Consider the following 15,316-nt stretch of genomic DNA (forward strand, 5'->3'; position numbering starts at 1 on the left):
TTCTGTTCTCACACGGGCTGGGTTTGTGGCGCTTCTTTTCAGGAGCCCGTTCCTGCACAGGTACGCCCTCTTCCCTAGGGTACTGACGGTCAGCTCACACAGACAAGCCACTGGAAGCTTAGTTCACATTTTTTAATAACATGGCACAGTTTACATTACACGAGAAGGCTCCGCCGATGAGAACATGCTGAAGATTGAGTTTCTTCACTTTTCTTCTCACATAGGATCTAGAAAGGACTTTATTACATACAGGATAAACAGCAAAAAGGTCCGTATAGAACAATCTCTTTACAATACTGAGAGCTACCACTACAGTTCCAGTGTACATATTCCTTGGAATTTTTTTTTAGTTGTCTTTAAAAAAAAACACTGCACAACATCTGGAGTTCACAAAATCTGAAGCTCACAACTAAACCTTCAGTTTACTACTAAAATAGATCTCTGCTTATTAGAAACGATGGTCTGTAGTTAACTTTTTTTTTTTTTTTTGCAAAAACAGGATAACAACGTCAGATAGCACTTTAATATACTAGGAGACCAAATGGAACTAATTTTATTTCGTACATATATTTTACAGTCCAGTAGACAAGATATATTGTATTTCTCTGCTAGTAAAGTCATATTCTCTCCAAATATGTAGACAAGAGGCTTAATGTATTATAAAAGTATTATGAAGAGACATTAAGATTGATGCAAACTCAAAAAACACACTCGCACACGAGACTTTTTTTTCTGCCATCTGTCACCCTCTGTAACTCGCGATGGCTCCACAAGGTTGGCCCGTTACGGCTGCTCCCAGACTCGATCACCAGCTGGAATACAGCGCGTCACACTGGGAAACGTGCACCTTCCGTTGGCCGGTTATTGAAAACAGTGGAAACATATCCATCATCTGAGAAAACTCGGAGGCTTTCTTTCAGGATCTGTTTGGGTGTAAGTCAACCTCATTACGAAACGAGGAAGTGTGTACGGGTGTGAAAGGGGACACGCTAAGGCATGGTTCTCGCATGCGGTCTGTGTCTGTCAGACACCACCACCCGTCCCCTGAATTGGCATCTGGCAAATCCCATCCTCCCTGGCACCGGTTGCTCACGTCCTCAGTTACCTCTCCGGGGCTGCACTTTCCCCACAAAGCCCACAAGCAGCAACTTTAGATGCAAAGTTCCAGCCTGGGGTCCAATTTGCAAAATAGGATGTTTCTCCTTTTGAAAAAAAAACAAGCAAGGAAAACAGAGTCTATCATGTAAGCGCTTGTTCAGGGAAAATATGACCTTAAGTATGTTGTAAATGGGTCTGAAAAGGCTCCTTTGAGTTGGGCGGGCTTTTGTGAAAAGCCCGAACATTCATTGCATAGTTGAAGGGTTAGCTGTCTATGATACATGGGAACACCGCCTCAGCAGACTGTGTTCACTGATATTAAGTCTGCAAATAGCACATTTTAAGAAGTATTAATGTATTATGTTACTTAATCTTTATCTATTTACATTTGTACAAAGTAAAGCTTTCATCTTACCATTTGCATATATGAACCATTAGCTCATGAAGCAATCTCTTTTTACATTAACTATGTACACGGCCTTCCCAGCTCATCTGAGAGTTTTGCATGATGGATGCTGTGGACGTCCCCCACGCCCACCCTACAATTATCATCCAATGGGTGTGTGTTGTCATCTTCACGGTTTTGGTTCAAATCAAAGTTTTATACGAGAAACAAAAAGTAGGAGACATGAGAACATATGACTGGGCTAAAAGAGCTGAAAAATCTCAACATATAATATACAAAACATTTCAAAATCTGCACTGAGTCTATACATTTCTACAAGGGGAAGAGGTGGGGCTTCCCCCCAGGTCTGTGTGAGCGATGCAGGAGTTCTCTCTCTAAAGTCTGGCTGGTGTCTGCCTAGGGTTTCTTCTTCCTCGTTTGTGCTCCTGTTCTCGGCTTATCGGGCCTCGATATCCTTCAGCGTGTGGGAAGGGGGCCTCTCCCTGATCTCTGCAGACAGAGGAGTAGTCCTCCTGGGAGAGACCGGGCGGCCCCCCAGCGTGGAGATGAGTGGGGGAGGCGCGCTCAGCGCTGCTGTCGGAGGCGTCTTGTTGAGGAGTCCGTTCTGGTGGCCCGCGGTGGGGCTGATGCGGGGATAGTGCATGCTGGGGAGTCCTGGGGTGATGAGGCTGGGGTGGGGCAGGTGTCCGTCCAGGGAGGCGGGGTGCACAGAATGGAGCCGCGTGTGCTCGTAGTCCTCTCTGAGCATGTGCAAGCGCTCCCGCTCGTCCAGGTGGCCTCCCCGCTCGTGTTCCCGCCGAGGGTCCACCGACAGCGGGTGGTGGTGGTGGTGGTGATGGTGGCTGTAGTCGTGAGGCTCCCGGTCCCTGAAGGAGCGGTCGGCTTCGTACAGCCGGGGAGTCGATAGCCGGTGAAGCGGGTCGTTCCTTAGCAGAAAGTCCCTGCCCAGCGGGTCTCTCCGGTGAATGTCAAGTTCTCGGTAAGGATCCCTCAGGGGGTCCCGGATGGGGTCCCAGTGGAAAGATGGGTATGGAAAGCGCTCTCCACCCGGGAGGGGGCTGATGCCCATGAAGGGGGTCATCATGCGAGTCCTGTCCAGGCTGCTGATGCTGTTCATGGGGTGAATGCCCGTCACCCCCACTGTCATGGGCATCGAGGCCAGGGGCCCCGGGTGCACGCTGGACGAGGAGTTGGGAGGCAGTGGCTCTGGGGCCCGGTGGGTCTGTGGGGCCTCCGGAGGCAGGTCGTGGTCTTCCTTCCGCTCCTCCTTCACCTTGACCTCGGAGCTCTTCTTGGGGTTCTCGTAGGCCGGCTCACCCTTGCGTGGCTCAGCCTCCCGGCTCGAGGTGCTGTTGGGCCTGGCGCTCTCCACCACGGGGGTCCGCACGTAGGGGGATGGCACCCGGGCCAGCTGCTTGACCTCTTCGCCTGCGGCGCGCCCCTCGTGGCCATGCCCGTCCTTCTCGGGCAGGTGGCCCTCCTTCGCCTTGTGCTCGTCGGCGGCCAGGTCCTTGCGGGATTCCGAGTGGTCTCTCTCCCTCTCTTTGGGTTTGTCCTTCTCCCGAGCCTCAGTGTTCAAATGGGCCCGGATCTGTTCAGTGGAGCTGCGGTTATGTCCCAGGGCATTCACCGGGAGGATAGGTGCTGGTGAAGGGTGGCTGGAGTGTCTCTTCTCGACGCTTTCCCTGGGGAAGACAGGGGGAGACAAGGACGCAGATGAAACGGGCGAGTCGGGTAGGCCAGGGGCTGCGGGTGAAATGGTGGTGTGAAGAGGACAGTCTTGGGACTGCTTCCCATGGTCGCCAGGGCAGCGGCCATGCCCTGGGCAGGGCAGAGCCAGCCCCTCATCCTACTTACCTAGATTTTAGAGGAAGCTTAATGGGGGAGATGGACCAGGGAGGAGGGTGAGGGGAGTCTGCCGGGAGCAAGAATCTCTCTGCATGTAAGAGCCTCAACCAAGAGCACAGAGGAAGAGCTTCCAGAAAGCCAAGAAGGCTGCATGTGGCCAAGAAGGCAGTGATGTGGCCATCTAGCCCCATTGGGTGTATCATCTAGTGTCAAGAACAGTGCTCTAAGAGCCCAATGCCAAGTATCACTTTTCTCTCAACTCCGCAACACAGAGCCTGTGGAAGGAGGAGTTCAACATCAGTGTCACAGGAGTCTCTTGCTCCTCACAGGGACAAGTGACCCATTTCAGAGCGAATAACTAGATACAGAGACATCTCCCAGACATAGCACGTGAGGGAGGCTCAGAAGGAAGCCACAGCTGCAGGACTGTGGGGTTGCAAAGAGCACTTGTGGACCAGATCGGATCAGAAAGCCGCAGTGTCATGAGACGATAGAGGGAAGGCAGTAGGAAAAGCAGGTCCCTAAACACAAACCCTCACGGGGACACCAGAAACAAGGTGAGAGAGCAGCTGTGAGGGAACACTCGAGACAGGCATTTGAGATCTGTCTCTTGGATGGGGGCTCAAGGGCACTGGGCAGAAAATGCAAAAACAATTGCAATGACAGTAAGGTCAGACTTGAGATAAAACTAAGACCAGGCAAGTCTTAGGGATGGCGCCAAGACAGACATGGCCAAGTTGAGGAGAGTGGCATGCTGCCACGCTGGCTTGGTGCTGGCATGCAAGGATCAGAGGACCACAGTGAGAACGCAGGAGGCTTTCCTGTAAGGGCTGTTTCCTGCCCACACGTGGAGAAGAAGGCAAGTATGGAAGAAGAGTGTATTTATGAAGCCTCCTACTTGAATCCAAGAGGCCAGTTTGATGCCATGCAGAGGTCTGCTGGCCACATCCTGCATCGCAGCCAGTGTCGGGCTGCGTACGGAGAGCTCGCGCCGAGGCTCTGCCAGGTTAGTTGCTAAGGTTAGTGCCTCATTCAGCAGTTTACAGCTCAGAGCTGAATGTCATAAGGGTTCCTCCCAGTGGTTAAGAGATTGAAGGAAAATGTCTTTTTCTTTTATCAGCCAGCAAGATGGCCTGTGATGAGTATCTACTAATCCGCCCCATTTAGAGCCTGCGAAGTTGAATTCTTTTAAATTACTAGGATACACACACACACACACACACACACGGTATACACAGAAAAGAAACATTAAAGATTTGGACCAAATTTGAATCTTAAGTACCGCAAAGAAACTGGGATTAGGTATTTTCTGTCAAGCATCTTTGTGCATTCCTTATCAGTTCATTTAAACTGAAAATAGCCTAAAGAAAGGAAAAAAGAGACATTTTATCAAGAATGCATATGATATTCTTTGGAAAAAAATACTGCAAGACATTTCCTCTTGAAGGCTACCTCGTTTTTAGGCGTGGGTTACCAAGTGCAGAGACAACGGTTAACAATAATTATCCTCTAGTGAAACGGAAAGAACTGCTTGTTTACTCACTCTACGTCTAGTGAGTAAAATTTATTAGTCATCTGTGAGCCCCAGGCTTTGCGTTCGAACAAAATTTGAGAAAAATATGAGGCAATGCAAACATGGCTTTCTAAAAGAAAACAAAAAGAGAGGAAAAGAGCGAGAAAAACCTATGGATGGTTTAATGGACTGCACGGACTTGAAAGCAAATATGGAATTGATTCATGCTGTGTGTGTCTGGCCCAAAGCTCCAACTCCCTGTGTCTCCTAGAGAAAGACTTCTGTTTGGACATGCTAACAGGGACTCGGGACGTGCTGCTGTGTCACTGCCACTGAGACAGGAATCTGTCACTAGCTCTGCTATCTCCTATGGTCACCATACGTTACGGCCCACGGGTACTGCGAGGGCTGCGGGCACTGGCTGTGGGGAGGAGCTGAGGCTACCGGGGCGGGCAAAGCACGAGGCTGGGACAGGGAGGGTGGGCGGCCGGTTCCACTGGTACTTGGCACAGAGCAGGCTTCCCCCGTGGGGACTCGAGAGCGGTTTCTTTCCGTACCTTTCTTTGTCATCTTTACTAACAGATGAGTCTCGTTTATCTACATCTCTATCTCTGTCATGAGCTGCAGCGGACGCGCTGCGCTCCAGCTCCCCTGGCTTCAGCCAGGGCGGAGGGGTCGGGAACGACGGAGGCGTTCGGTGCAGCCGGTTCCAGGGTTCGTGAGGATTGCTAAAGCTCTGCACACTGGGGCCATCCTTGTGGCCGAACACTGAGTTGGGTGCTGAAATGGTGAAGTGGAGAACAAAAAGGTTTAAGAGAAATTATATAATCTGCTGTAATGAAGGTACTTACCAAAAAACTTTTAACAGCATTCAGAGTTAAAATGAATACATATTATTGGGAGCTGGAAAAGGAAAGGAGATTGACAGATTCATTAGAGGAAGTCTTGTCCTGTGCTGGAGAGGTAGCTCACAGCTTCTTTTCTCTTTAAAACCAAAAGCAAAGGTGGAGGCCAGGGAAATTAAAAAGGCAAAGGGGCCACATGGGTAGTGAGAGGACCTAATTCAGCATATCCGGTGCATGCAGGAGTTCCAGGCATGCAGAGGGTGTGGAATGATGGTGGGATTTGGATTAAAAACTCGGAAATGAACTCAGAGCAGAAGTCACGGTGTTCTCTGCCCACCACCGCCCTGTTCAAGTGTCACCAGAGACTGGGCAGGGCCTTGACCTCAACAGACACACAGGTCTCCTTGCTGTACTTTAAATAGAGACGGCAGGCTCAGAGACATGTTTTAGCTCTTCCTGTACCCGGAATATATGGCGTGTGGCGTGAAAGAAACAACCGCGTATTCAGTGACTCATGTTTAGAACGTGAGATGGGGTTGTGACCTTCTCCTCATCGAGATGGGTGTTTTAAATAGTAGAAAACCGCAGGGTCCTCCCAGATGGAGAATGACACGCTGCCAAATCTTCATTATCCTGAGCCTGGTGTTGTCTTCCTGTTACTTTTCATTGTGCTTTTTTCAGTTTCACTAAATGCCAAGGGCAAGATGAAACGTAACTACTGCTTTCATTTCTAAGGTGAGCTGCAGCCAAAACCTTTGGAGGGCAGAGGCGGAATGTGGATGAGACTCCACACCTGAGTGATCAACTATGCTGCCGTTCCTGCCCCTGAGAACTGGACATCCACATCGGGCCCCCCTCACGGGGTGGCTCTGCACACCTCCACCTAACCCCACCGGTAAGGCCCGCTTCTGCAGTGATATAGCCCGCACTGGTCCCCCCGGAGCACAGTTTCCTGTCGCTAGAAAGGTCTTGAGCCGTATGCAGATCACAGAGACAAAAAGTCCAAGGCAGGTTTTTACAAGTTAGAGGTACTCACTAACGGAAGGATTTCCAAGTCCGCCGAAGGCATTGCCACCAACTGCTGCTAGGCCTGTGAATGTAGACGGCCGATTAAAAGGCTCTGCAAACAAGATGGGGAAGAAGGAAATGGTCACAGGCTCTGCTGAGAGAGGAAGCCGGAGCTTCCTGGGAGCAGGGAAAGCGATGCGGGATCCCTCCTCTCTCTACACCCTGCCCTGGCCTGTCCCACTTCTCCTATTATGGAGCAAAAGGTGTGCATTACACTTGGCTTCCGGCACACGGCTGGCAACAGGTTTCTGAGGGCGCTTCTTCCAGAACTCTGTATTCTGCATTTCTCTTCCTTTACCCCGTGGGGGCACCACTCCAGCTCTGGGGTACTAACTTGCCTTCCTGCCCAGTCTTGCCTCTGCAGGTTTTAACAGAACAGACAGGAGGTGGCATCTGAATCCCCGATGAAACTCCAAAGGTGCGCCTATGATACGCCCTGCATCTGCCTGTACACTTGCAGACAGGACCGAATACACAAAGGCCACACAAAGCGTGCACCTTTACTAGGAAGAGACTCGGTGATGGGGCAGTGAGGCACGGAGTAACGCGTCTTCCTAACGGCAGCCTGTGTTTCTTTCCGCTTCCTAGTGGTGACCTTCGCTACGGGGTAAGAGCTCACCGTCTTCTTCCAATGGGCGGACACAGGCTGCTGTAAACTCAGATTCCCTGAGGTACCAAGGAATGGCTCTCGCCCAGTGCACCACGGTAAGTGGAGGCAGGACCACTGCAGAGCGCAGCTCTACTCCCGAAAGAATGTGGTGTGAGACATGTTGAAATCCGGAAGCTGGATGGCGTGTTGAAACTCCTAAGAGAGCGCCATTTCCTGCCTCAGTGGTGCGTGAGGTCCGTGGGACTCCCACCAGCTTGCCAGGAGGTGCGTCGGGAGCAGGGTAAGCGCGACAGGTTGCCTGAGGCAGACACCCCAGTTCCCATTATTTTGGGCAACTCACCTAGGTGGGCAGCAGGGTTGAGGAAGTTGCTGTGATGAGGAGGTGGCCCAAAAGGGGTCCCCGTTGGGTGTGCAGCACCTGTTAAGCCAAACATAACGAAACCAGAGTTGACAAAAAGCCCACTTCGAAGATGCAGCTGGCTTCTGCTTGCCTAAGGGCCCTGTGAGAAAATAGGTTGGAGGGAGGTCACGGCTGAAGTCCACCCAGGCCCCGCAGGCAAGACACGGCGTGAAAGCAAATGTTTTGTTAGGAAGCAGACAACAAATCATCCCTTTTCCTCTTTCCCCGTGTGTCTGGCCACACCGAAAAGAGCTCTTTCTTTTTTAAGCTGAAGACACACAGTACTACAGAGACAGTGGTGGCCGCCCAGGGTCCTGGGCGGAGGGGACGTTCTAAAACCAAGTGAGTCTGGAGAAATACTGGCCTGAAAAGGCTAAGCACGCTTCTTTACTGAAGGACTCTTAGGGCCATGATAAGCTTCCAGGCTCCTTCGTCCTCTAAGAGGGAAACATTTGGTCACGGAACCCCTTCCTCACAGAGCATCTCGGAGGATCAAGTTTTCACGCTGAGAAACGCTGTTCTAGAAACCCAGCCCTTTATCGTCCCTGGCTCAGGAGGGGCGGTCCTGAAGTTGTGGGTCTCCGCCGTGTTGCTCTGGAACCTTGCAGATCCCTTCTCCTGAGGAATATCTTCGTTCACATGCACCCACATGGAAGGATATTGTAAGGCCCAACTCTATGAAGCTCATTATAGTGAGTTAAATTAGGTTTTAGGGGATGAAATCCTCTGATGTCTCTCAATTTTCAATGCCAGGAAAAGCTGGTTGATTCTTATGTTTTGGGGCACTAAAAACCTTATAACTGACTCTGAGAGGTTTTTGCTTTGCCTGCCAGGGAACTCAAGTCTAATTTAGCAGTTTCCTTAAGTTTTCTTTTTCTTTTTATCCACGTGTCCTCCTCTGCTCTGTGTTTTGCTTAATGTCTGTTTCTTGAAGATGCCTCTGATCCTTTTCTTGAAGGAAGCCGGGAAAGGAACGAAGGAAGGAGAGAGAAGTGAATTAGGGAAGGACATTTCTAAAGGCTCAGGGCACCAAATGGGCTTGTTAATATGAGGCTACTTACTCGCTAAGGAGGATAGCTCCCTGGAAAGCAGGCTTTGCCCTAGACTGGAGATTTGCCAAGGTCATCTGAAGAAGTCTCTAGTTTATTCATGGCATTAGCACCCAAAAGCAAGTGAAAATGGCTAGATTTCTTAAGTATGTGCAAGGTATACACATCGGTTACAAGTTTCACCAAATAACCATTTTGGGCAGAATCCAACACATCTTATGCTAAAAAAAAAAAAAAAAAAAAGGTTATATTCTAGAAGGGAAGTGTGAACGGGGCCTGGGTAAATGAACTTACTAAGAACTGTTCCACGAGCCTTTGCATTTTGCCTAAGTCCCTGTAAATAAATACTGCCTTAGGAAAATGGATTAAATGTAGCGGGGCTGTCACTGTCTACACTCTGCTAACTGAATTTATGTTTTGGATTGCTATTTGCTGGGCTGCAAAAGTCTGGTGGCCTGGGTTTGGAGAGGAAGCCAGGTGGTAGAGGAGGAAGATCCTCCCTCACGGTAGCTCAGAACTGAACTGCACCTAAGGCGTTCTCTATCCAGCCCTGCGTGTGGCGTATTTTCCACCTGGGAAGTGTAAACATGATACCCCGCCTCCACAGAGTGAATCTATGCCAGGATATTCATCAGGCCTTAGCAGTGTTGTCGGCTAAATAAAATTTTGGCCACATACTGTCTGTGTAGAGCAAGCTAATTAATGCTTCAATGAAGACCAGAGCGTTGCTGCGCCCAGGGCTCCCAGGGGTGCCTTGCAGTTCCAGAATTATTGAAGCAAAAGAAGCCAATTCATCCACTTGGCTCAAATGGAAGCCAGAGAGAAATCTCTCTATTTCTCTCCAAAAATTGCTCTTAATGTAGCCCTGTCTCAGTGCCTAGGTGCCATGGTAACAGAGCCTTCAAATATGTCCCCAGACAGAACTGACAGAGAAAACCCTGAGACCTTAGCCAATCCCATCTCCCTCCAGGGGGGGTCACGTGCTTTGGTAGCAAGGCCCATTATAACCATGATTTTTTGCAATGTGGGTGCTGCTGTCTTCCTGAACAGAAGAGCCAGAGGTCCACCAACAGCGAGTCTCGGATAAACGCCTGGGGTAGCAGCTGGAAGGATGGCGGTAAGACATCAGAAATGGGGAGCCCCTTGACCGCTTATGTCCAGAAGAATAAATCCTACCTAGCAGGGCGGATATGAAGTTATTAGCAATATGACCACAGTGCCATCATTGTAAGAGTTAGTGGAGGAGAGCTCTGTGCACCAGAAATCCCACTTAGAAAAGCTGTAGAGAAGACAGAGCAGTAAGAAACCCTTAATCCCAAGAGGGCGCTTCTCATCCAGCACACAGTCCTTACAGCCACTGCCTTTTGTCTGTCTGTCTACCTGGAGCAGGAATGAGCGGTTCTCTGATGTGTGAATCATCACTGCCTCACCCTGTCTTTGCGCACACTTGACAGTGTGTGTGAAATGAATTACAAAGCTGGTAAACAGGTCACTTGGGTGTTTACACCATTGCCCTAATTTCCTCGATTACTATAACCAACCAGGCAATGGTGTGACGTTCCGGAGCAGAGAAAACCAGTAACTGAGTGGCGCACCCTCCCCGCCACAGACCATACTCCCAGCAACTGCCTTAGTCGTCTTTGTCCTCAGACCTTCAAAAACAGCATCACTGAGCAGGCTGGTGCAAAGTTACAGTGCTCTGCGGACACCACAGTAAGGGCGACCGCATCCGTCTATAGTTCCCGGCATTGTTGCCCTCCGATCTGCCCCTGCCAGCCTTCTGATCTTTTTCAATAGCAATTGACATGCTTGTGTGTTATGCTGGTTATATAGAAGCAAATAATGAACCGAAGCAATGTGAACCCCTGTAAGGGAAAGATGATCTCTGCTTCCTCCTCTAATGAAAAAGAGTGTGTTAATGAAGAAGGCCCAGCTCCCTGGATGTGCTGCGATGCGGCCTGGCAGGCTGGCGTGAACTGTCTATTTGTAGGTAGTGATTGAACGGCAGCACAGAGCCCGAACATCATTTAGTTAGTTACCTGAGAACTACATTTCTCAAGTGGGTCCCCGACCCAACCCCACACTCACCAGCGGCAGAGAACAAAGTTGAAGGTCGTGCCAGGTCATGGGGGTGGTGGATGGCTCCAAAGAGACTGGGGCCTGGAGGGCGGCTCAGGAACTCGGGTTTCAGTCCAAAGTCCAGCTTATGTGGGTCTGACTGCATCTGTTTCTACACAGCAAGGGGAACAGTAAGAGATGAAATCCCTAAGCCAACAGCAAGGAAGAAAGGTGTCCGTGAAGAGCTGGAGCCTGTGAACAGTGCACCGGGGTTCAAGTTTACAGGCACTGTGAGAGAAAGCAGAGATCCAAAAACCGTTTCACCCTCAACTGTCGGACCTGCAGCCGGCAGGATCTCCTACACCAGAAATACCAAGTGACAACTCTGGCGTTTGGTCTGTCCTTTTTTTGAGCTGGAGTTTCACTGTCGCCCAGGCTTGAGTGCAGCGGCGTGATCTCAGCTCACTGCAACCTCTGCCTCCTGGGTTCAAGTGATTCTCCTGCCTCAGCCTCCCAAGTAGCTGGGATTACAGGTGCCTGCTGCCATGCCCAGCTAATTTTTGTATTTTTTGTAGAAACTGGGTTTTACCATGTTGGCCAGGCTGGTCTCGAACTCCTGACCTCAAACGATCCCAAAGTGCTGGGATTACAGGTGTGAACCACTGCACCCAGCTGCATTTGGTCTTTAAAGTTAATGGTTTGAGAAATAAAACCATATCCCATTTATGGAGCCTGCCACCACTCCCAAAGCAGTTCAGTATTTTGCTATAAAGGTCCATTTTCTTAAGATTTAAAATAATAGTGTTATAAACCTCATTTTACTAGGAATTCTGCATGAATAATCTGTATAAATTAACTGCCTAATGACTCTTTGCCATTACTCTAATACATCACAGTACATTAGTAACCGAAGCTACAAAGAAATACTTGCATGTCTACAAGCTAACTTTCAAATGATCGCTGTTATATAATTAAAAAACAGCAACAAGAAAGAAAAACAAGGGAGGAGTATTAATTTAACGGACAGAGGCCCTTTCTCTTCCTACCAACTGCAATTACCTTAGGAAGAGGAGGGGTTGGTCCAGATAAGTAAACCATAATCCCAGGACTTTGGGAGGACAAGGCGGGCAGACTGCCTGAGCTCAGGAGTTCAAGTCCAGCTGGGACAACATGGTGTCTACTAAAATACAAAAAATCAGCTGGGCGTGGTGATGCACACCTGTAGTCCCAATTACTTGGGAGGCTGAGGCATGAGAATTGCTTGAACCTGGGAGCTGGAGATTGCAGTGGCTGAGACTGTCTCCAAAAAGCAAAGGAAACAGACTGTGAGACCCTTATCATGGACAGAGATCAGTTTCCTCTTATTCATCTGTCATCAGGCCAATCTTTCTGCCTACCATCCTCTTAGGCAGTAGAAATGGGTTCAAAATCTTCCTCTCACTCTTTGTCCCTGGCATCATTCTCTAGGCTGAAGGCTCTTGAACCAGCATGGTTTCAAAACTGCCCTGGCTCCTCGTTTCTTGACAGCTTTCTCTCTGAACAGCTTCACAACACGTCGGATAAGCACGGCACCCGGGGCCTGGGGTCCTGGGACTTGCCGATTCCAGCTGACTCTCCCTTGCTATGACCTCTTCCCCATCCAGTCTCCTGGGTGTTCACTGCCCTTATCACCTGCTTCTCACTTTCACTCTTTTTTTTTTTTTTTAAAAAGACACAGGGTCTCACTCTTTTGTCCAGGCTGAAATGCAGTGGCACAATCATAATTCACTGCAGCCTCCATCTCTTGGGCTGAAGTGATCCTCTTGCCGCAGTCTCCTGAAGCTGGGACTGAAGATGCATGCCACCATGTCCAGCTATTTTTTTTTTCCAGAGAGACAGGTCTCTCTCTCTGTGGCCTAAGCTGGTCTTGAACTTCCTGGCTCAAGCAATCCCAACATGTTTGCATTAGAGGCATGGGCCACCGTGCCTGGCCACTCTTCCTATCTCTTGAACTCATCTGATGCTCTCAGCCCCTTTAGCCCCATTCTAGCCTCAGCTCAATCTCCCTCATGTGCTGAGGGATCCTTGCCCTGCTGTACAACAGCAAAGCCCCATGAGGGGGCATCTATATTGACAGAGCGTGGCGTGAGGGTCTGAGACAGGGAATTGTGGTATTCCCTTACTGCTGAAGGCAATGTCCCACTCATCCATCACCTCCATTGAAAGCGAAGCTGCCTGTGCACCTCTAGCTGGAAGTGATCCCCAGTAAGAGGGCACATGCACGTTCCTCACTTTTTATACATACACCCATTACTGAACTCAGCGAAACTAGATGCCAGGAAGGATGCGTGCCCCAGCCCGGCACAGTAAGGCACTTGCAGGCATAGGCTCTCTCAGTAAATACCGGGTGAGTGACGAACAGAATGCATAAAGGAACGTTACAGAGAAAGGGAGGATGCAGTTTCCGCTCCAATCTACGTCCCACTATCAAGTAATAGCCAAGCCTCAAAACCAAGCTTCTAATTCACTATGAATCTATAAAAATCTTTTGAGTACCTCCTTTAATTTGGTGGTCAAATTATTTAGTACTAATACTGCATGGTACATAGCACAGTTCCATTAACCACAACTTAGGGCCATGAAGCAAAATAGAGCTTGGGGATTACGAGCAGTCTGCTGAAAAGGGGAGATGAACGAAGCTCTCATGTTCAAGGTCTTTCTAATGGAATTGGGATAATGAAAGTTGAAGTCACTGGGGACACTGTGACGGGAAAGAGCTTGCTACAGTGGCACATGCGGCACCCCTCATCGCTTTTCACAGAAGTTACAAGGTGGATGTGCCTTACCTACCGTTCCACTAGCCGCATCAGCCGGAACAAAAGTGAATCGAACTCATCATCAAAATCTAGTTAGCTCTTCAGAGCACACACATTTCCTCAGACAGACCGCAAGGCTTCCCGTTAAACTTCCCCTAGCGACAAAGTACAAGTGAGCCGAACTCACGGATAGCATATTAGAAGAAAGAGGAGGTATTCGGCAACCAAAGCAAAGCATCTTAGTGACCTCATTTACTGGGGTTTGTTGCTTAACTTTTAACTAAGTTGTTTTAGTTTTTTACTCATTTTTTTTTTTTTAAGAGATGGGATCTTGCTATGTTACCCAGGCTGGACTCAAACTCCAAGGCTCAAGGGATGCCCCTGCCTCAGCTTCTCAAGTGGATGGGACTTGGGTTGTTTTATTTTAAACATCATGTAACCCTTTTAAAAACATTTCTCTTCCAGGCGAAGAGCTCTACCTCCTGGCTCACTGGTCTCCTGTATTTCTTTCATGAGAGCTCCCGAATGCCATCAGGACTAAAAGCTTGTTCATGGAGAAATGGACCAAGTGGAGCTTATTGGATGGCCTGTTTGCTCCCGTTTATGCCGGCAGCATCACACAGCCTGTAAATACCCAGACTGTGAAATACGGACTTGTTAGCAATACTTCGTTCCCTAAGCCAAGCGCTGATCCTGTATCTAGTCACTTGCGGAAGTTCTTGAGGTCCTTCCTACTGAGTCATAAAGGCTCTAGCAAATCGTAGAAGATATTCATCCCTATGATGAAAATACAGACAAAAAAGAAAAATCCCTGCCAGTACTCACGGTATTCCAGCCCCCGGCACTGACCATCACATCAGGAGGACCAGTGACAGTGCGGTAGCAACGTCCTCATGTACGGCATACATGACGTGACCATTTTCCCAAAGCCAGAAAATGAAAAGAATGCACCAGTCGCCATTTTTGCAAAAACCCAAAACCAACAGTCATTTGTAGCTCTTCCCAGATGCAAAGTATTTTCTGGATTCTTATTCTTGGTCACTATAATTTTATTTCCAAAAGCTTTATTTTACCACTTAATCCATATTCAAGCCCACTGGATCAATAAAATGACAAAATTATAAAAAGCGGGGAACAAAACCCCAGAGCATTATCAGTTTGTTTTTGTTTTGTAATTTCACTCGTGGTTTCCCTAATGAGCAGTATGATTTCCAAACTCCTGGGTTTAAGCAATCCGAGGTGCTTAGCTTGGCTTCCCAAAGTGCTTGGATCAGAGGTGTGAGCTACGGCCCTGGCTACTGTCCAGATCTCTTGGACTCATCTCTTGGGCTGCTGTGGCTTGCACTGTAATCCCAGCTACTTGAGAGGCTGAGATGGGAGAAGTGCTTGGGGCCAGAAGTTTGAGACCAGCATAGGCAACACAATGGGATCATTTCTACAAAAATAATCAAGAAGGCTGGGTGTGGCGGTTCATGCCCGTAATCCTAGCAATTTGGGAGGCTGAGGCGTGTGGATCATGAGATTAGGAGTTCAAGACCAGCCTGGCCAAGATGGTGAAACCTCGTCCCTACTAAAAATATAAAAATTAGTCGGGCGTGGTGGTGGGCACCTGTAATCCCAGCTAGT

The 15,316-nt window shown here is 49.0% G+C and overlaps 1 protein-coding gene and 1 long non-coding RNA gene across 20 annotated transcripts in view; one reads left to right on the top strand and one right to left on the bottom strand.

The window, feature by feature from the left end:
- The window catches only part of LOC144579934 (uncharacterized), a 59,380-nt gene extending 44,537 nt beyond the window's left edge, over positions 1 to 14,843 (top strand). Inside the window, exons 3-6 of one of the 2 annotated variants that reach the window (XR_013528654.1) lie at positions 6,446 to 6,605; positions 7,367 to 7,483; positions 9,888 to 9,954; positions 14,156 to 14,843. This is a non-coding gene — a long non-coding RNA (uncharacterized LOC144579934). Of the gene's footprint in view, positions 1 to 6,445; positions 6,606 to 7,366; positions 7,484 to 9,887; positions 9,955 to 11,075; positions 12,598 to 14,155 lie in introns of those variants that run through there. The other variant, XR_013528653.1, reaches the window with a different exon arrangement.
- AUTS2 (activator of transcription and developmental regulator AUTS2) overlaps positions 119 to 15,316 on the bottom strand; it is a 1,215,487-nt gene continuing 1,200,289 nt past the window's right edge. For all 18 annotated transcript variants that reach the window (XM_035291973.3, XM_035291974.3, XM_078354255.1 and 15 more), the window contains 5 exons: positions 10,926 to 11,067; positions 7,729 to 7,806; positions 6,747 to 6,830; positions 5,423 to 5,645; positions 119 to 3,189 (listed from right to left, as the gene is read on the bottom strand). In XM_035291973.3, coding sequence (XP_035147864.1) covers positions 1,941 to 3,189; positions 5,423 to 5,645; positions 6,747 to 6,830; positions 7,729 to 7,806; positions 10,926 to 11,067 — 1,776 coding nt within the window. In that variant the 3' untranslated portion in view covers positions 119 to 1,940. The remainder of the gene's footprint in view (positions 3,190 to 5,422; positions 5,646 to 6,746; positions 6,831 to 7,728; positions 7,807 to 10,925; positions 11,068 to 15,316) is intronic.

The sequence above is a fragment of the Callithrix jacchus genome, chromosome 2 (assembly GCF_049354715.1).
Source record: "Callithrix jacchus isolate 240 chromosome 2, calJac240_pri, whole genome shotgun sequence".
Classification (NCBI taxonomy): domain Eukaryota; kingdom Metazoa; phylum Chordata; class Mammalia; order Primates; family Cebidae; genus Callithrix; species Callithrix jacchus.